The sequence below is a fragment of the Stylophora pistillata genome, chromosome 13 (genome assembly GCF_964205215.1).
Source record: "Stylophora pistillata chromosome 13, jaStyPist1.2, whole genome shotgun sequence".
NCBI classification, from domain to species: domain Eukaryota; kingdom Metazoa; phylum Cnidaria; class Anthozoa; order Scleractinia; family Pocilloporidae; genus Stylophora; species Stylophora pistillata.
The window spans coordinates 5,982,603-6,002,873 of record NC_142531.1 but is presented as its reverse complement, the minus strand read 5'-3'; the positions used below and the strand labels follow the sequence as shown (position 1 = coordinate 6,002,873).

The window sequence follows — 20,271 nt, the reverse complement described above, 5'->3', positions numbered from 1 at the left end:
CTTTGGCTTTTACTACAGAGCATCGCAAAATGCATTGCAAGTAAAGAAATGATCCTCGCAGACGAACTGTAATGAAAGACAGAGCAGAAAAGAGGCCTAAAAAATCCGGGCTTCGACGTGATTAGACCCCAGGCCTTTCAGAAATTAGTTGGGTTCCACTACCAACTGATCTACAAAGCCACACGTTAGGAGCAAAGCAAATTGCAGTGCAGTCAAAGTGCAGTGAAGCATCAGCGAGATGTATAAAACTCGAGTTAATGTTGGATAACCATAGATCAGACTCCTCTTTTGCGGCGCTTAAGGCGACAACGTAAGCAGCGGTCAGTAAATGTAGGAGAAAACTAGCGTAATCGCGACTCAGAACTCCGTCACGCCCGTTTCGCGTTCAACAAAGGGAAATACTACAGTCTGTTGTCGTATTCTGCTTTACATCAGTACATCATACATCGCTAAACTGATAATTCTTATGATTTAGTACCTTCTTGCTTGACATAGTTTCATTTATCGCAAATATAAACTACAAGTTCAACACAGTGAAAACAGGATAAGAGATGAGTGTGTTTTACCGTGTCTTCTTCGGTCGGCGAGGCTCCATTTTGAAGCAAGAATTCCACAATGTCTTTATGGCCTCCACGAGCAGCCAACAGCAGAGGTTTGCATAAGACGCCCTACAGGATAAGAGAATTTGAGACAGACTGTTTAGCAAGGTAGTCCCTTTGAAATACAATATCAAAAACTCAGTTAACCAAGGGGGATCCATAGGAACCCTTGACAGCAGGAGCATGTGAAATGAATGGGAAGGGGAAAGAAAATATGATCTTTTAACCCTTTATACTCTTACATCAGTATGCATATTCTCCTTACTGTTTTGTATAGTTTTCCTAAGATGCTGAAAAGGAGAATTCGTTTAACAATCTAGAGCTTCTTTATAGTTCAGTGATAATAATTTCCTTTATTCTCCTGACTTTAGTGTTTGATTCAGTGTGAGGAGAAATTAAATGAAGTGCTAGTCACTGAGTCAAAAGGCAAACGACAATTCATAGAAGAAAGTACCGGCCATATCAAATGCAAGTTCGATCTTGTTTATGTGTAGATGATCTCATTTAGCTTCTGCTTTCGGCATGGTGGTCGTAAAAGATTGCTTAGATACATTCTTTGTTCATTTCAGAAACCCTCCTTTGCCATGAACTTTCCATCCCCCCTCCTTTTTCTACAGAAATGGCTATTTTGCGTGTTGCAGACAACAACCAACAAAATTTAGCAAGAATTAATATGAAAAATGTACAAACTACATATTCTCCTGCTCAAGAGATAGGTAACACCAACTATTAAAAACTGGATCATTGGATAATGCAATTCAAGAGTTTTCATTGGCTTAGCCATCATGGGTGAGAAGCCATTCTACCATGCGCGCGCATGAAAACGAGTCAAACCGAAAGTGTTTTATACATTGTAACATTCAGTTTGTTCTCACATAACTAGGTTGGGAAGATTTATCTATGTTTTGGGGCGTTCTTACTAAAACAATCATTTCACTCAAGCTTGTTGAATATCTATATCTTATTAGACGTTTTGTTATGTAGTATCGCTGAGTATTTTTACGAGTTGTGCCGTATTTTGACGAGCCCGTAGGGCGAGTCAAAATACAAATAACGAGTAAAAATACTCAGCGATACTACACAACAAAACGTCTAATAAATTAGTTATTAGATACAATGAATGTATGAAGTTCATATATTTTGAACTGCGGTATTTAATACGTATGATGCACGATCCTTCGCAGTAGATAGCGCTATTTATGATTTTCGCTATTGCATAAATAGCGCTATCTACTGCGAGGGATCGTGCATCATACGTAAGTTATTTATTATCCAACACGCCAAACTGTTATTTCAGTGTAGGCGAATTTCGCGGATATTTATTTACGAGGAGTGCGTGACAGAAGTATGCGAAGCGGAACGGAATTGGCGCGTTGTGTTGTGGTTTCTAATTTCTTCATTAAATAAAGACATTTTCTGGTCGTCAAGCTGTTTTTCTTTGTTCGATTCATCTAATAAACTTGGATCTATATTTGCCAGCCATTCTGAGTCTTCGTCGTTGGAAATATGATTCAAATTGTCCGCCACTTTTTTTTTTTCGTAACTACAATCCAATTCTTCGCTTGCGCGATGCGAGAAAACCTGTTTAACCGGTACTCTATAATAGACGAGTACAAATACCGCGTGATATTTGTACTCGTCTATGGCGTTATTTGTACTCGTCTAAGTGTAGTTGGATAATAAGAGATGATTATAGCCAACTTAGCCCTACAGGCCTCGTTGGCTATCTATCATCTCATATCCAATGCGCGCACGTGGAATAATTGTTAATTAGGCCATCGAGTATAAATTTGTTCTTGCTACTAGGCTAAATTCAAATGATGTGATGGAAGGTTACAAATGCTCTGTTTGGACATGCGCATATGCAGTCTTCTGCATGTAAAACTGAAAATAGCACAACGGAAGCATTGCATAGTCTGAGTTGTATAGCATCAAGGATGTGAACACGTTAGCCTAAATCCGTCTAATGCCCCGTTCAGTTGGGAGATTCACAAATAAAATGTGGCTCACTCTTTCTTTTCACCCTTTTACTCCCAAGATCTGATTTTTACTTCTTCCCTCTAGCTGCTATACATTTCGTCGTAAATTAGTTGCAAGAATTTGGTGTTAGATCAAGATGACAAACTTTAACCCTATAACTGAGTACTTCTCATTGTGCTGGATAATGTATAGATATTTAAGGGAGAAGCTATTTGACAAATCGACAGTGGTTAAGTGTGGTCTGTACTCTTACCGACAACCATATTCGTCATTACAGTTATCAAAACGTCATACAACAAATTTTGACCATATAACGGCTACTTGTGGTAAAAATGTTAATCTCTTGTGGGAGCTAAAGGTTATTCCCTCACCTTGTCAGATGAACATTTGGCAAAGTCAAGCTTCACCAATTTCCTTACAACTTGAATACTTCCATTTGAGGAGGCGATGTGTAACGCGTTTAGTCCCTCCTGACAAGAAAAAGCAAACAAAAGATATTTGAGTAAAGAACTAACCCTTGCAGATGAACTAAATTTAATGGAATTGCAGAAAAGAAGCCTAAAAATTCAGAGTTAGACAAGATACGATCCGCGTCGCGTCCCCCCTTCCCCCCTTCCCCCCTTCCCCCCTTCCCCGCTTCCTCCCCTTCCCCCCATACAAGTTGGGTGCCACTACGACTGAACCACGAAGCCACAAGTTGGGGAGAGACAAAAATTGTCTTTAAAATATGCTTCAATCTAGTCTGATTTGTCATCTGATTATTAAAGATATTTGATAGATCATAGACGGCAGTGGTTCAGTCGCATCTTCGTTACCTACAGTCGTAGAAATCACAACAAAACAACGAGCAAACAAAAAAAAATGGAGTTTTCCTGAGCTTACCGCGTTAACTTGTGTCATGGTGTCGGGTCTCAGGTTAAAAAATAATTCGACGACTTCTTCCCTGTCATTCAGGGCAGCGTAATGTACAGGAATCATGTCTTTCTGTTCAAGACAAAAGCCACGTAATTACATTAATAAATCGTGTTTTTATGTTCGGTGTCGCAGAAAAAAAAGAAAGAAAATACAAACAAGGAAACAACAACAACAAAAGCGAAAACAAAACCAATGTAATCCCAACAGCAAATCAGATCAAAGGTTTACATCCTAACCCTTCCCCACCCCCCCCTCCCCTCTCCTCTAATTTCTGTTTACAGTGCCTCAAACATTAAAGTTATGTAAATAAACTAAATGATCACTAAATTAAAAAGCGTTTGATCATCAAACAAATTCTCTTGGTCAGAAACAAAGTGAATACAGTTGAACCGCTCCGCAATGGCCTCCTTGAGGACAGAAGAAAGTGGCCGTTGTGGAGAGGTTTAAATGAAAGTATAGACAGCCCACCGGGATCATATAACGTGCCCGTTGTGGAGAAGTGACCACTGTAGAGAGGTGGCCGTTATAAGGAGGTAGGGGTGTAATGTATGGAGAGCCCACGGGGACTAAATAACGTGACCTTTGTGGAGAGGTGGCCGTTGTGAGGGAGGTAGGGGTGTAATGTATGGACAGCCCACCGGGACCAAATAACGTGGCCGTTATGGAGAGGTGGCCGTTGTGATGAGGTAGGGGTGTAATGTATGGACAGCTCACCGGGACCAAAAAACGTGGCCGTTGTGGAGAGGTGGCCCTTGGGGAGAGGTGGCCGTTATGGGGAGATAAGGGTGTTATGTATGGAGAGCCCACCGGGACTAAATAACGTGACCTTTGTGGAGAGGTGGCCGTTGTAGGGAGGTAGGGGTGTAATGTATGGACAGCCCACCGGGACCAAATAACGTGGCCGTTATGGAGAGGTGGCCGTTGTGATGAGGTAGGGGTGTAATGTATGGACAGCTCACCGGGACCAAAAAACGTGGCCGTTGTGGAGAGGTGGCCCTTGGGGAGAGGTGGCCGTTATGGGGAGATAAGGGTGTTATGTATGGAGAGCCCACCGGGACTAAATAACGTGACCTTTGTGGAGAGGTGGCCGTTGTGAGGGAGGTAGGGGTGTAATGTACGGACAGCCCACCCGGACCAAATAACGTGGCCGTTATGGAGAGGTGGCCGTTGTGATGAGGTAGGGGTGTAATGTATGGACAGCTCACCGGGACCAAAAAACGTGGCCGTTGTGGAGAGGTGGCCCTTGGGGAGAGGTGGCCGTTATGGGGAGATAAGGGTGTTATGTATGGAGAGCCCACCGGGACTAAATAACGTGACCTTTGTGGAGAGGTGGCCGTTGTAGGGAGGTAGGGGTGTAATGTATGGACAGCCCACCCGGACCAAATGACGTGGCCGTTGTAGAGAGATGGTCATTGTAGAGAGATAGTCGTTAGTGGAGGTTCGACTGTATGTGGAAGATAGTGTGGAGAATATGTATATTGAAGTTTGGATGTGAAGGGTAAAGAGTCGGCAAGAACTCGTGGTAAGTATAACCAAACTCCCTTAACAGCGGGACAGCCCGAGTGATGAAGATTCGCTTGTTTTAGTTATGCATCTAATTGGTTATAAAGGCTGCACAAGTTCATCAACTACATAGCATAAGGAAGCATATGCAATGCAATCTTGCATTACTTTCAACGCTTGGTTATAGGAAATAGTAACGTCTAGTTCGATCTGTAATCATACGAGTGATTAATAGTAAATTGTTAATCACGAGTTTGATTATAGATAGAATTGGACGACGCAAAGCCCTCGGTGTTACTAATTCTCAAAACTTTGACAAAATTAGAGAAACAAACTAATCATCTGTAAGCGCATGACGCGTATTGTCCAATCACACAGGCATGACGCGTACACTGTCCAATTAGCGCCCAAATCGGGCAGGTATGAACCAATCACGTTCTAGAATTTTGTTAAATTTTTCGATTTTTCTCCTGTCAATGACTCTGTGATTTGCACCCATCAAAGACATTGTCGAAATATCTACGGTAAGTCTGTGTCAACCCTAAATTTTCGTCCTATGGGAAACTAAAATGCCCCACCAGTATATGGGAGACAGTTCTCCTTTAACAGAAATGACTCAGACCAGAAAACTGATCTGGCCAGAAACTGCATACTCATTGTCAAAGGTTCTCAGTGACATCGGTTGTGGAAGTTATCTAGCCGAAAGAACTCACACTGTCTGCCACATTAGCATCCGCCCGTAGATCCAGTAGAACCTTGCACACTTCAAGCCTGCCATACTCAGCTGCTAAATGAAGGGGACTCTTTTTGTCCTGGAGAAAAATCATTCTTATTATAGTATTCATGAAAAAGCAGCAAGCACAACTAAAGCAATGAGTCAAAAGTGAAATAGGTTGGTTTATAGTTAATAGGAACACCGGGTTCGCACAATCGAAGTGGGTTCTGATTAAAAAATGGATACCATGTTACACTGCTTCTGTTCAGTTCAAGTACCTTAGGAATTATAACATAACCAAAGTAAAGCACGCGCTCTGATTGGTCAATTTAGCGACCCCCATTTGCCCATGGGTGTACGCTGCTGACGTGAGCAAATGCAAAGACTATTTTTCCGCGCGCGCTTGTTTTTTCTGGTCGCGTAAGATTTGTTAAATAAAAGGGAACTCTTTAGCTACAATGTATCAATGTAATGTTATAAAACAAATGGTAAACACCACAGCGTACACTATTGAGTTATGGATGCACTTGGGAGGTTTGCTAAGCACTCAAGAAGCTAGAGTCGCTCTCGGCTATCGCCTCGAGCGACTCTTACGCTTCTTTCGTGCTAAGCAACCTCCCGCGTGCATCCATAACTCAATAGTGTACGCTGTGGTGTTTACCATTTGTTAAATATAAAGAGAACAGTAATGTATATTGATGTTAGAAGATACTCACCACAGTCAGTGGGTCGGTAATGGCATTATACTTGGTAATAAGCACGCGAACAAATTCTGGGTGACCCATCTCGGCTGCCATGTGAAGAGGAGTCGTACCGATCTGGAAAAGGTCCATACGTTATTGAATACCGTAACAGTACCATAAGGTATGATTTGTGACTGCGAGCAGAACAGAGTTGGCAAAGACGTTTCTAAGACTAAGAAAGTTTCACGGTGAACTACAAGAAAAAAGGTGACTATTAAGTACAAAGAAGTGAAGACGATATTTGGTGCTTTTCTCCTTGGAACTTCGTAACAATTCAGTTGAGGCTCAGGCTATCTACCCAAAATGCATCATTCACGTTCGCACACAGATATGACGTCAAAGTTTTCAAAGCTTTTATCCAAATGTAAAAAAAACGACTGAAACGCATATTTTCGAGAAAGATCTCCAGAGTGGACGAGTTGACAAAAGATTTCTAATTCTTATATGGATAGCATAAAAACAGGAATGAAAATAGCTGACCGCCCTTTCGCTTTATTTGGCAGTTGAGCAAACTATCTAAACGCAGTCACTGGAATCATTTGTGGAAGAAAGAACCTTGCACGCTTCGGCTAACGTCTTTAAAATTTAGTTACTTCGGCGTTTTAATATATTTTAATACCAACCTGGAAATTCTTGGTGTGGCAAGACGATGACTCGCGAAGTAAATTTTATTTTAATCAAATATTCGTACGTAGAAATAGAGAGAGAGAAGACTAAATTATTAAAAATTATTTTTTATTTATCTATGCATTTATTCATTTATTTACTCAAGTATCTATTTATTGATCGTTTATTTATTTCATTATTTATTTGTTTATTTATTAGCTTATTTATTCGTCAGTATGCAGAGAAGAGCAAAGCAGAGGCCATTTGTGTATAGTACTGCTTTATCACAGAGCAGTTTTCAATTAAGCGTCGACTTCGTTTGTTTTCTTTCACTTCGCCTCTCGATTGGTCCACAAAACTCCCACCATTTCTTAACCAATCAGATTCAAAAATCAAACCAATTACGACTTGGTCACCCCCTTTTTTCCCGCGCTTCAGGCAGCTTGTGCGTTTTCACTCTGAGTTCTCAATAGTTACTCATGAAATTTCCCTTTCGTCTGACCGGCTGCTGTGAAAACTTTGGTTTTCGACACTCAATCGAAAAATACTAATAGAATAAACTCTTCTTATAAAAAAAAAGACGCTATGACTTAACATTTTTTTCTGATTATGCAAGTTATTTAAAAGAGTGTAACAAGGCCATTTATCAGAGTGCAGTGCGCTAAAAGGCAAAGACAGATGATTTAAAGGAAGATTTCGTAGAGGAAATATTCTAGTGAAGTCATAAATGCAGCCCTTACAGGCAAATCTTCTTTGTTGTCTTTGCGTGTTTTATCGCTTGAATAACGGACATTTGGCTGAAAAGAGAACATTAATGACCAATACATATGAGGTTATCAATTTGGGTAAAATTTAGCAGTTAGTAACTGTTGTCATTTGCTGGGTCGTGACAAGATGTGTTCGAACGTCAACTGGCAATAACTGAAACTTGTTGAAAGCAGAGAATGAAAATTGATGTGACTCCAACAATTACTCTTTTGTTACCTTTGGTCTTAAGTTTTGTCACGTTTGAAGCAATGGATGAAACTTTAAGTTGTTTGTTTGATCTGAATCAATGTTTGGGAGTGATGAATCCGTACATTACAGTGTGTCTCATCATAAATAACGATTAAAATAAAACAAAAGCAACAAACAAAAAAACCAGAAATATACACTTTAGAGGGGCTAATAACTAAAAATCGAGCAAACGGTTGGGAATATTTGAGGGAGCCGAGTGCTAACTCCAAAACCACTGCATCACACACAACTTTGGGACTTGCTTGTATTCAATGGCCAAACGCATTTTCGAGTTGTTTGCGCAAGACACAAGAGGTTAAGATTCAGTTTACATTAAATTTTACATGTCACAGCACCAGGAGTCGTTTGAGTTCCTTTACTGTTAGAAGTTCAGACAGTAAAGGAACTCACATGACTCCTGGCGCTGTGACATGTGAAATTGAACGTATTCTCCACATTTGTCTGTCATTGCGTTTAAAGAAACTACTTATTCTTTCTCAGAGTTTTCGCACGTAGACTTGTTTAGATAATATCAGGCTTCAAATTGGGGTGGTAAATACTTTAAAAAGTATATGAAAACATTTTTTAAGAACCAAATTTAGAATGAGTGGTTCTGTGAGATCTGAAACTAAAAGTTTTGCACAAACCTTGGTTCTGCCGTTCACATAAGCTTTGCTATTTAACAGTTCACGTGCAACCTCCACATGTCCTCTGGATGCAGCGTAGTGCAGAGCTGTGCCGCCTGCCTTGAAATACAAAAGCAACGAGAAGTTTCAATGCGTGCACTCTCTAAATATCTATCTACAAATCATCCACCGCATAGCTCCCCTCTGTATATATCGACAAGAAATAAACTTCCAAAAAAATACTTCTCTTGTCATTCTTCTGCTCCTTCAACATAAAATCGTAATAATTCGTTACCAGAAGACATTTTAGTCATGTAGAATGGCGGACATTTTTTCCCGCAAAACAGAGAAAAATCCCCACAAAATTCCATGCCATCTTACTAGAGGGAAATAAAAAGTATCAGCTCTAATTCCACAATTCCACTCTACAAAGTCTTCTTTTTTATCTCCTCCATCTTTTAATCTTGTTTTTTTTTTTTTTTTTTCATCTCTCTGAGCTTATATTTTGTGGTCTCTCTTGAGTGAAAAGTATTTATGCTAGTTACCAATGATAAGCTAACTTAAAAAGACAACTCGGCTTACTCTTGCAATGCGAGGGGAATACACCGAAGAGAATACATTGAGTTGATATAACACCAGTATTTTTTAAGGTTTAATTTTATAATTAGTTAAATTTTATTTAGATCACATGGTACCTCGTCAAAAACATCCACTCTGGCGTGAAAACGCAAAAGAGCTTGCACCACTTCTAGCATGCCATACTGCGAGGCGATCATCAGTGGGGACGCTCCGCTCTACAAAACCATGAAAATCTCCTTTTTTAGAAATACGAGAATTTTACATATCGTGTATAGGATAGAATGGTTTTACATATGATGCACGGTCCTCGCAGTAGATAGCGCTATTTAAGCAATAGCGAAAATCAGACCTGAATTTTTTCAGGTCTGATTTTCGCTATTGCTTAAATAGCGCTATCTACTGCGAGGATCGTGCATCATATGTATCTAATACCGCAGTTCAAAATATATGAACTTCGTATATTTCATTGTATCTGAGAATGGTTTTAGTTTAAAATTGTCCCAAGTAGTTTCTTGCTGGTAGTGATCACTTCAATTGACTGTCCAACTAACCGCCCAAGTAGGACCTTGAGCCCAGTTGCTCGAAGGCCGATTCGCGCTAACCCAGGGTTAAATTTTAATCCATGGTTTCTACATTTCTCTGCTCAAAAGCCGTTTTGGGATAATTTTCCCAATTCTTGTCAGAGCATATAACCATGAAATTGTAGACAGATGGAATTAAACTAAATTTTCTTTTAAAGTTTTTGGATCTGAAATCAAATTTCCCGCTAACCTTGGTTTATCTTAACCCACCTTTGAACCACCCAGCCCTTGAATATAAGCCCTTCCCCTCCCCCTTCCCCTTCCCCTCCCCCTTCCCCTCCCCCTTACTCTCCTCCTTCCCCTCCCCCCTCCCCCTTCCCCTCCCCCTTCCCCTCTCCCTTCCCCTCCCCCTCGCCCTCCCCTGTCTATGCCTCTGTTGAGACAGCTGAGTCAACCAGACAGTTGTGTCCCACACGAAGAAATCAGAATTAGAAGTCCACCCTACTGCGTGTATAGTGTTGTGTTAGTTACCGCAGTTGTCTTGTTGATGATACTCAGTCTAATGTACTCTGGAACCTTTGGGAAAGTAAAGATTTTCTCAATCATTTGATAGTTTCCTGACCGTGCGCACCAGTGAAGGGGTGTCTCTCCTTTCTAAATAACGCAAAAAAATTAAAACAATGAATTAAAAGAGGCTAGTCATAAAGGAAACCTTTCATAGCAGTCGCGATCATATTGAGTGTAGTTCTTCAAAAAAAAAAAAAAACACACAAATAAAATGATGTATGACGACAAAGCTTACATACCAAAGAAGCTGGAAGTCTGCAAGAAAAGTTGAGGCCTGGTAAAGAGAGCCGGTGAGAGGTCTGTGAGGGGTTGGGCACTAATAATGAGTGCCAGACCTCACGCCGGTTCTCTTTGGTTCAGGCCTCCGACTCTTACAGGCGAAGAACACTCGTCCTTCAGCGTCAATAATGACGGCCTGCCCGCAGGCTACTACTGTTGTTTCAGCTACAGTAACGTACAATTCTCCCAGGCTACTATTCTCAACACTATTGCGCATTACCTGGTACGTTGAAAAAGTCAGGTCTGCACCATGATTAAGAAGAATCTCCACAGTATTAACAAGATCTTCTGTACCCGCTGTTCCTTGAGGAATACCAGCCACCGAATGAAGGGCGGTCACTCCAAGCTTAAAGCAAATAGTAACGCGTTAACCCTTCCGCTCCCAGATGTGGCCGATGAGAAATTTATCCTTACAATATATAACAATAATTTTTTAAGGAGAAAGGTGAAGTGAGGAAATTAAAATATCAGAAGGAGACCTGATTGTTGGATTGTGGAGTAAATTCTCAAGGTCAAAATTGCAGGAAATGTATGGCACACAATGCTTAGAAATGATCTTTAGATCAGTGAAACTTTTAACCCCCAAGAGTGACTAGCCTCTTGTTTCTCCTTACCGTATCACCCTCGAATCAAATGCAAAGGTTATGAGAATATTGCAAATAATCACTATTTTACAAAACTCCTGTTCTCAAAAACTGAACTACACTTTGCTAGTATCATAGAAAATTTAGAGAAATCAGTGTTGAGAATATGAATACTAATGCAAGAGTGTAAAGGGTTTAAGGAAGCCTTCGCTGGTGGAAGAGAATTTTGCACAGTTGTGTGGTAACATCAGGTCCGTACAATAAACCATAAACTTACATTATTTGGTATGTTGACAATCAAACGAGCGAGAAGGTAGGTCTTGTCCTTGAAAAGTTGCTTGATCAGAGCCTCCACTATTTGAAAGTGTCCATTTTGACAGGCAAAGTGAAGTGGGGTATCTCCTGACTGCAACAGAATATATAACAATTGAGTCCTTTAGAGCAATTTTGAATTGAATGTCAAAAGTAGTAATTTTAAGTATACCTTGCTCCTGCGGGCCACCTCAGTATTTTCTCGCAAGAGGATATTTACTACTTCCAAATTTCCACACCTGGCAGCTAAATGAAGAGCTCTCTCACCATTCTGTGGATGGAAACCACAAGTCTGTTTTAGAGATATCAAATCATACCCCTGACAATGTTTTCAATGGTTTGTTGCTGTTGTCACAAAGGGGTTGGTTGTGATCTGCACCAGGAGGAAGTGGGGGGGGGGGGGGGGAAGTTTGCATTACGCGTAAACCAATCACTATATCAATAGTGATTGGTCCGCCACAGTAGACTAAGTTGTAAGCCGATTAAAAAACATTTTAAATTTCTTTAGAATCTTACGTCCTTTGCAGTGTCTGGGTCAGCTCCACTTTTGATCAAAACGTCCACAACTTTTTCTCCTCCCTTAACTTTGGCAGCCATATGTAGTGGAGTTTCTTTCGCCTAAAATTGTAATAATAAGGGTTTAAAATACTATTTAACTAGAACAGGCCAACATACCTCATCTACAAAACCACAAACGAAAATAGAAGGAGTCAGAAGATGTGAGAGTAATTCATTGACACCAAGTGCCAGTTTTCTTGTCGAGCGTAAATGGCGTATCAAAAATTCGAACCTCATCTGTGAGTTAGCAGAGAAATTCAGAGCAAAGTCTAACTGAATATCCAAAATAATCACAGCAACTGAAATGGTATCGCTTTTTTCCCTTGCTATGTAATTGGTGTATAAAACTCAAACCAGCTTGGCAGCCAGTCAGACGCAGAACTTAAGCAGCCTAACAGCCAATCAGATGCAGAGCTTAAGCAGCCTAACAGCCAATCAGTTGCAGAACTTAAGCCATCCCAAATTGACCACTCAAGGTTTTCTGCGCTTCTGACTGGTTACACGTATTTTCTCTGAGATCTGATTGATTCCTTGTGAAGTTTTCTTTTCCTTTTATTGAGCGTTGTGATTTCTCTGGTTTTGGTATTACGATACTTAGTCGCGCTGTAAAGTAACAGAGATTTCTAAAAGCCTTACCAAACCACCGATAGCTGTGACTTCCGCCCCGTGTCCAATCAGCAGTTGCACAACTTGATGTTTCTTACTAAGAGCAGCCAGATGAAGTGGAGTGTATTTACGCTGTCAGACATAAGAAGAGTGAGGCCAAGAATAAATGCTTTGTGCAGCAGCACTGTACAAACCACGAACAAGAACGATTCTTTACCAGACTCGTAAGATTCCAGAGTTTTACAAATTAAAATATCCAAGTCAAGGTCTGTGGATCTTGAGAAAAGTTCCCCAAAATGTTGCAATTTATCATTTGCAATCGGTGTCAATATTTCTCATCCTCAACAGTCCTCATTCCTTAGGACTTCGTCTAACCTACCAAACGATTACCTACATGTTTTATTCTTTCTTCGACTAATCCTCTACGACCCCAGAAATTGATTCATAACATAGTGACACAGCACCTTATAATGAACAAAAGTCTCGATCTGTTTTGTAAAGGACAAACATAGCTGATCACATAACTAAAATGAACTCAACAGTTAACTACTTTACTGTGAACAAAAATTCTCGATCCGTTATATAAAGGACAAAAGAGTCTGATCACATCACTAAATGAACTCATTCGTGGAACTACTTCAAGTATTTTGCTTTCATTTTGATCCCTCTTTACGGACATACACTTTAGACTTGTTCAGGTTCGTGATCTAAGACAGGGTTATTTCGATCTCAAAATCTTCAGTTTATAGTCACAGTCCAGTCACCCGTCCTTCGTTTTTAGCTCGTGTCTGACCGCTTTAACTAGAAAGTTAAAGAAAAGTACTTCGGAGGAGTTTATTGCCATTGATGGATAGCCTATTAAAAGAATGACTCACAAAGGAAATCGTTCGGTTATTTTTACTCCTTACCTTATTCTGGAAGTTTACGGGAACTCCTCTTTCGATCAACATTCTAACCAAACCTAGGTGACCCTTCTTCGCCGCCTCGTGAATACATAAGCTACCACTCTGTTCAGTTAAAAGGAAATATATTAATTAACCACAAATATTATTTAAGAGATGGAAAACTGTCAAAAGCAAACGTTTTAGAGTTAAATTTGGCACCACCGATTCCAGATCTACGTATTCTCTAGCACAGTGCTGAACTTTAACCCAGGACCAAAGGAGCCGGTGCCCTAATAACGTGACCAAATTGTACCCTCTGTGTAAAAGCCAGTAATGTATAAAATATGATATAGCATTACCTTATTAGGCATGTGTACAAGGACACCTTTCTTTATCAAGGCATTGGAGGCGTCCAACTGACCCGCCATGCACGTCTGATGAAGTAAGGTACTGCCATCCTAAAGAAGAACGATTTTGAGCAATCAGTTTGTATACAGACAGCCATCTTAAACTATCTTACTCCCAGAAGTGGTAAACATGTAACTTCGCCCTATATTATACATATATTATACAGCAAACAGGTTGTTGTAATATTGAAACCTTTGGGGATCCCCTTAGGAACCCCTGAATGAATGAACTTTATTTATCGTCGATAACGTGGGGAGTGGTCACCCAATCTCCCGAGCCAAGGGCTCATGTATAAAACGCTCGACTAAAGGAAATATAAATTAAATAATAGATAAATATCGATATGAGATAAATTCATTAAACTATATACAATAAAAATTGATATAAAAGTTAAAAAAAAAAAGAAAAAAAAGCTACAAGATACAGCTCTGACATTGACATGCTTTATACTCTACATTTTTGATTAATGATTTAAAATGCTGGACCGTAGGAGCTGATTTGGTAGACAAAGGCAATTTATTCCACACATGGGCAATAAAGTAAGAAAAAGAATTATGCATAAAACGATTATTATAGGATGGTTGAGAGACGTTTAATCCACTACCTCGTAGGTTGTAGTTGGTAACCCTAGGCTTAAAAAAATTAGTTATATAGTTAGGGCCGTGCATCCTAAAACTTTGGAAAAATGCAGTGAGCGAATATTCGATACGTCTTTGCTCAAGTGAGGCCATTGAGGCGATAGATAGACAATCGTCGTAGGAGACTGAGTTCCCCAAATTTAAAATAGATCTTAATGCATAATGATTGGCACGTTCAAGTTTGTTGTTCAATGTTCGCGAAATCCCTAGCAGTAATGGAGAAGAGTATTCAAAGTTCGGTAGCACGTAGGCTTTGTATAAAGTGATCATCACATTTGAAGGAACCAATCGCTTTATTTTACGCAAGTCCGCTATTTTAGCGTAAGCTTTTTTTAGCATAAAATCCACATGAGGCTTATAATTCAGATCCTCGTCCAAGTTTACGCCAAGAATTTTTATAGTAGGCTTAATGTCAATTATCTAATCCTCCACTGAAAAGCGGTATGTAAACTGAGATTTGCCCAGGGTCATTGCTTGCGTCTTAGCTGCGTTGACATGAAGATGGTTAGCGGAGAACCACTGTGTCAGTTTTATAACATCATGATTCAGGGTCAGTAGATTCAAGCACTACAGGGGACGTGTGGGCTGCGTACTGTGTTGTATCGTCTGCGTATAGACGGAGTGAGAAGGTGCCGACTGTATAATTAACATCATTAACAAAATATTGAAAAAAAGGGGTCCTAGCAGGCTGCCTTGAGGAACTCCACACCGAACTGGTAGCCAATCAGAAGAACTCCCATTGCCTTTCACTCTTTAGAAACGGTCAGTGAAATACGACTGAATGAGCCTAATGGCAGACTCTTAACAGCCATACGCTCGTAACTTAGCAAGTAAAATATTATGGCATATTGAGTCAAATGCTTTTGATAAATCAATTGCAATCACCCCCACACCCTTTTTCGAGTCCAGGGCTAGACGCCAGTCTTCAGTTAGTTTGAGTAAGGCAGTACAACACGGATGACTGCGAAGAAGACCAGACATATTGTCCAAAAACAGAGGTGAGAAATGACGATACAACTGATCAAACTTAAGCATTTCGAAGACCTTAGGGATTGTTGAGAGGACACTGATGGGGCGTTCTGAGTGACTTACAAGGGTGCCCCGAAAACGGGAAGCCATGTACATTGTGTTGTTTAACTTTCGTGTCGGCGGGCATGTCAAAAAGCTCGTTACTAGTTGTTGAGTTTATGCTTGATTGAATGATATTATAACACAGGTAATAAGAATATTCAAACTTATCAGGTAGAAGCTGTTATCGTGATGTAACACCAAATTCTCGCGACTAATTTACAAGGAAATATTTAGCAAGCAGAGGGAGAATAACAAATCAGATCTTGGAAGTAAAAAGGTAAATCGGCAACTAGGACAAATATGCATGGTCCCTGTCATACCCAGAAGAACGTTCCACACTGGGTACATCTTATTCCGTAACTGCGGAGCACTTATTTTTAAACGGCACTAACTGGCCAGATCACACTGATTAAGCATTTTTCGTGATTTTGTCGTAATTTCTCAATAAAACAATTAACGTAGATAAATTATAGAATTCATTCCACCTGGCCAAAAACTTCTTTTTTTTTAAAAATAAATAATATTCAATAGAAATGGACCAATTTGCCAGTCATCCCAGAACAAGCCGGGATTTCAGCAACACCTGATATCTTCAATTTTAGACGGAATGCGCGTGTAAATCAAAACGATAGCAGCCTTTTTTGAGCGGGGCATTAGACAATTACCTCTCGATCTTTGAAAAATGGACCTTTTACTTTGCCCAGAAGCCGCGTGGGTTTACTTTCAGTCGCGCAATTGAGCATTTTGCTTAAAACTGTGGGACTCTAGAGGGTAGATTTTCAGGATCTTAATTGGCACATCATGTAAATAGTTTCCTTACCCTACTTCTGGAAGACACGTCCACTTTAAATTTGTCCAGAAAAAAAGACACGATGTTTTGATGTCCAGCACTGGCTGCCAAGTGAAGAGGATTCATGTCGTCCTGTGGGTAAAAGAAAGAAAGACTTTCACATGTCGTACTACTAGGACAAAACTCAAGTATGAGTGTCTAACTGATTACATACGAGTCCATGCAACCAACCAATCCAAGGTCTTTTGTTGAAGAATTTAATTTCCTTTTGGGCTCTCCAGGTTTCGGGTTCCTCTCATTCAAATTCAATTGGTCGACGGCTCAAATTCAAGCAATCGAGACGACAATGTTCATAAGACACTTTTCGTTACTGGATGTTAGTTCTTCTTCTCACTTCCTTCGTATGCCCCCATGCAACAATTCCACTCGTGAGATAAGTTACTTACGTTATCAAGTGTGTTGGGATTCACTTTCAAGCCATGTAGGTATTTCACCATTTCTTCGTCACCTTTTTGTGCTACTACATGTAATGGAGTTTTTCCTTCATCCTATGAAGCAACACAGACGAAATAGAAAACAGAAGCTATCACCAAATGATCGACTGGCGCATTAGAGTATAACTCGTGTTTGATTGTTCAGGGAGTTATTCTGACGAAGACTTCACCTCAAACGCTTAAGAAGCGATTTTTGCTCCCACTGAAAACTGAATTGACTCTGTCTGGCCATTACCTATGTTCTTCTCGGTTGTTATGAAAAGTGCTCTTTGCCCTCATCTTCCATCCTGAGAGAGGTTTTATCCTCGATCTTTCTCTCCCTCGTAAACAACAGCCAACCCCAAAAGATTCAATCGAGAGACACTGGATTTCAAGCTGTTCCATTAGTACCGTTTTCAACTGAGTGTCAAAGGTAATCCATCATTGCTTTGGTTCGCTTAACTTTTCTCCTCGATTGGTCCAGAATACTCGCGCTACCATCTCAACCAATCACATTCAAAACTAAAAACCAATCTTAATTTATACACTCGCGTTTTCCCGCGTTTTGCACAGTTTGCTTGTTTAGGAGCTCTTATTGCCCATTGATGACGTAATCCTTCACTCCGATTGGCTGTTGTGAATACCTTGGTTTTGGTTTTTCGAAACGCAAAAAAAAAAAAACTCGATCGTTATAGTATTTTATAACACGACTCGGGCAGTCAGAGGGCCAATAACTAAAATCAACCAATCAAAATGCTCTATTGCCGGTCAATATTCTCTCAGTATTGAACCGGGCACTGTCTCGAATGGTCCCGAATGGTCCCGAATGATACTGCACTTGTGTCCCTTTGAACTTCAGTCGTGTAATAAATCTCTTATTAACCAAGCTTGCTCGGGACCGTACTGGAAGAATATCGGCCCTCGGTCTTTTTTGTACGGACCTCGCTGCGCTCGGTCCGTACTGTCAAGACCTCGGGCCAATATTCTCCCAGTACGGCCCTCGCGCTTGGTTAATAAGATATATATATTTTTTTCTCACGATATATCACTCCTCTAGTAATTGATGCAGATCAACTTACGTTCTGTTCGTCCGGTGGGGCTCCCCATTGTACCAGGAGTTTGGCCAATTCTTGATCTTTGTTTTTAACCGCGATGTGCATCAAAGTATCTCCATTTTTCTATAAAATAAAGTCTTACATACATCAACAAAGAACAGGACTACAGCGGGACTCAGAGCCCTGTGGAGCTGGGTTGCAAGACCACAGTTTATCAATTTTTAGCCTTAACATTTTCCTAATTATTTGTGTTTGATTCGATTAAATCTTCTTCATTCCTAGTACCTATTTGTCTGTCACTGTATCTTTTATGTTTTTCTATTTCACTGCTTCCATATTATATATTTATTTACAATCCTAAACCGTCCACCTTCCTGTTTGGTTTATTATTGTCACCCTTTCCTTTTTCTCTTGCTCTCAGTAGATTTATATTTTTTTTACCACAATTGGCAGTAATGTGGCATTCGGATTGGCTCATTTGTCGTTGTTGACATTGCATTAAAAAACAAATCGAAAGTGGTTTAGTGTGGTCTGTACTCTTATCGACAACGATATTTGTATTCTTTTCACGGATTGAGTAGGTAATGTAAAGATCAAAAGAAGGAAATGGCTAGACAATGGCACGTCACCTACCGTTCTACCAGATCTGACTTCTTGATCCACTTGTGAAGTATGCAAAAAGTCCTTGATCGCTTGTGTGCAATTTACTCGGACAGCAACAAACAAAGGTGTATCGCCAATCTGATAGAAACATCACGTTAAAAACAACTATTATTACCTTACCATTACTGCATATTACACAAATAAAGCGAAAATTTAGGATAAAAATTGTGGTTAGTTTTAGCCTTATATTTTGGTTTCCAGTAAGATTAGCCGTGCGAGTGGGGGGTGGGTGGGTGGGGGGGAGGGCGTGGTATAAGCAGAGCTTGCCTGATTTGTGGAAAACCGAGATACCCTCACGCCAAAAATAGCAACCGTTTTAACCCTTTCACTCCCAAGATCTCCTTCATAATTCTCCTAACTGTCTGCTATCCAATTCCAAAGATGTTGGTTTGGAGAATTTGGCATTGGACCAATCAATAATCCCCTCATTGATATTTTTTCTTGATTCTCAACTTTTGTCTGCTTGATGTTGTGTTGATACGATGAGAACAAATTCTGTCTTGGTCACTCGTGGGAGTTAGAGGGTTAACCCATAGGCGTAATGAACATCTTATTTCTCCCAATAGAGTCAACTCTGGATAATTATAATAATAATAATAATATAATAATAATAATAATAATCAGTTTAATTACTCTTTTTGTAGCTTACAGCTAAATTACATGAGTGGTCAGGATACAAATCATATCTATACAATAACATGAAACATTTAACTAAGAATACCTATAAGTAATAAATTTATCGAGACGATTAGTAAAAGCCCTAGCGGGATCATCTCTAAGAGTGCCTGAGTATAGATTGTATCCATGGGACACAGTTGTGCGATGTGGCAGCAAGTAAGCAAGGACACCAGTGTCCCGAACTCTCTGGATAAACTTAGTGCATGCAGCGGCACTCCGATCAGAGAGAATGCAAAGACCACACAGCACAAGTGCGTCCCTGTAGGAATCAAACATTAACGACCCGAGAATAAAGGAAATGATTGCAAACTTAAACAGCTCTTGATTGTTGGACAAATTCTCCCTCTAAGTACCTTAGGAAATGTTTAGATAGCGGTAGAGAGAACTTGCATACTGATGTCAGGATGCAAGGGAAAAGGGGACCTGGATTTTATACCTAGAATCAAATACTTCGCATGCCTTTCAATTCCGTCTAACACCAAAAATAACGACACATAATATTTCCTCGCCTTTGAAAAGGATCATTTCAAAAAAGAAACAGAAGTTTGGGACTTTGAACGTCAATAAAACTTCTCCCGCTTTTAAAACCTTCCAAAAGCTTGCCAGGTCCTTCGGAAACATGATAATCCGCAACAATAAAGTGCTTTATTGTTTTTTAACAAGTTACGTGTACAAAATACCTTGTTTTTTATGTGGATGTTAGCTCCGAATTTCCCCAGCAGCAATTCCACAATATTCACTTGTTTTTTTCTGCATGCTATGTGTAAGGGCGTGTCTCCCGCCTGTAACAAGAGTGAAGTTGTCTCAGGACACAAACTGCATAGATTGGGGAGGCCTAAGGCGAACCCAGGCGTACGCGCACCAGTCATAGATTGGGGAGGCCTAAGGCGAACCCAGGCGTACGCGCACCAGTCATAGATTG

General features: G+C 40.2%; 1 protein-coding gene across 4 annotated transcripts in view; it reads right to left on the bottom strand.

Annotated features, from left to right (window-relative positions):
• The window catches only part of LOC111326978 (uncharacterized), a 50,268-nt gene that overhangs the window by 7,313 nt on the left and 22,684 nt on the right, over window positions 1-20,271 (bottom strand). For 3 of the 4 annotated variants that reach the window (XM_088742245.1, XM_088742248.1, XM_088742246.1), the window contains 21 exons: window positions 20,030-20,131; window positions 18,642-18,749; window positions 18,033-18,131; window positions 16,927-17,028; window positions 16,511-16,612; window positions 13,933-14,031; window positions 13,598-13,696; window positions 12,720-12,821; window positions 12,042-12,143; window positions 11,698-11,796; window positions 11,491-11,619; window positions 10,850-10,975; window positions 10,315-10,437; window positions 9,379-9,477; window positions 8,705-8,803; window positions 7,802-7,858; window positions 6,429-6,530; window positions 5,711-5,809; window positions 3,462-3,563; window positions 2,951-3,049; window positions 567-668 (listed from right to left, as the gene is read on the bottom strand). In XM_088742245.1, coding sequence (XP_088598371.1) covers window positions 567-668; window positions 2,951-3,049; window positions 3,462-3,563; window positions 5,711-5,809; window positions 6,429-6,530; window positions 7,802-7,858; window positions 8,705-8,803; window positions 9,379-9,477; window positions 10,315-10,437; window positions 10,850-10,975; window positions 11,491-11,619; window positions 11,698-11,796; window positions 12,042-12,143; window positions 12,720-12,821; window positions 13,598-13,696; window positions 13,933-14,031; window positions 16,511-16,612; window positions 16,927-17,028; window positions 18,033-18,131; window positions 18,642-18,749; window positions 20,030-20,131 — 2,151 coding nt within the window. The remainder of the gene's footprint in view (window positions 1-566; window positions 669-2,950; window positions 3,050-3,461; window positions 3,564-5,710; window positions 5,810-6,428; window positions 6,531-7,801; window positions 7,859-8,704; window positions 8,804-9,378; window positions 9,478-10,314; window positions 10,438-10,849; window positions 10,976-11,490; window positions 11,620-11,697; window positions 11,797-12,041; window positions 12,144-12,719; window positions 12,822-13,597; window positions 13,697-13,932; window positions 14,032-16,510; window positions 16,613-16,926; window positions 17,029-18,032; window positions 18,132-18,641; window positions 18,750-20,029; window positions 20,132-20,271) is intronic. The other variant, XM_088742247.1, reaches the window with a different exon arrangement.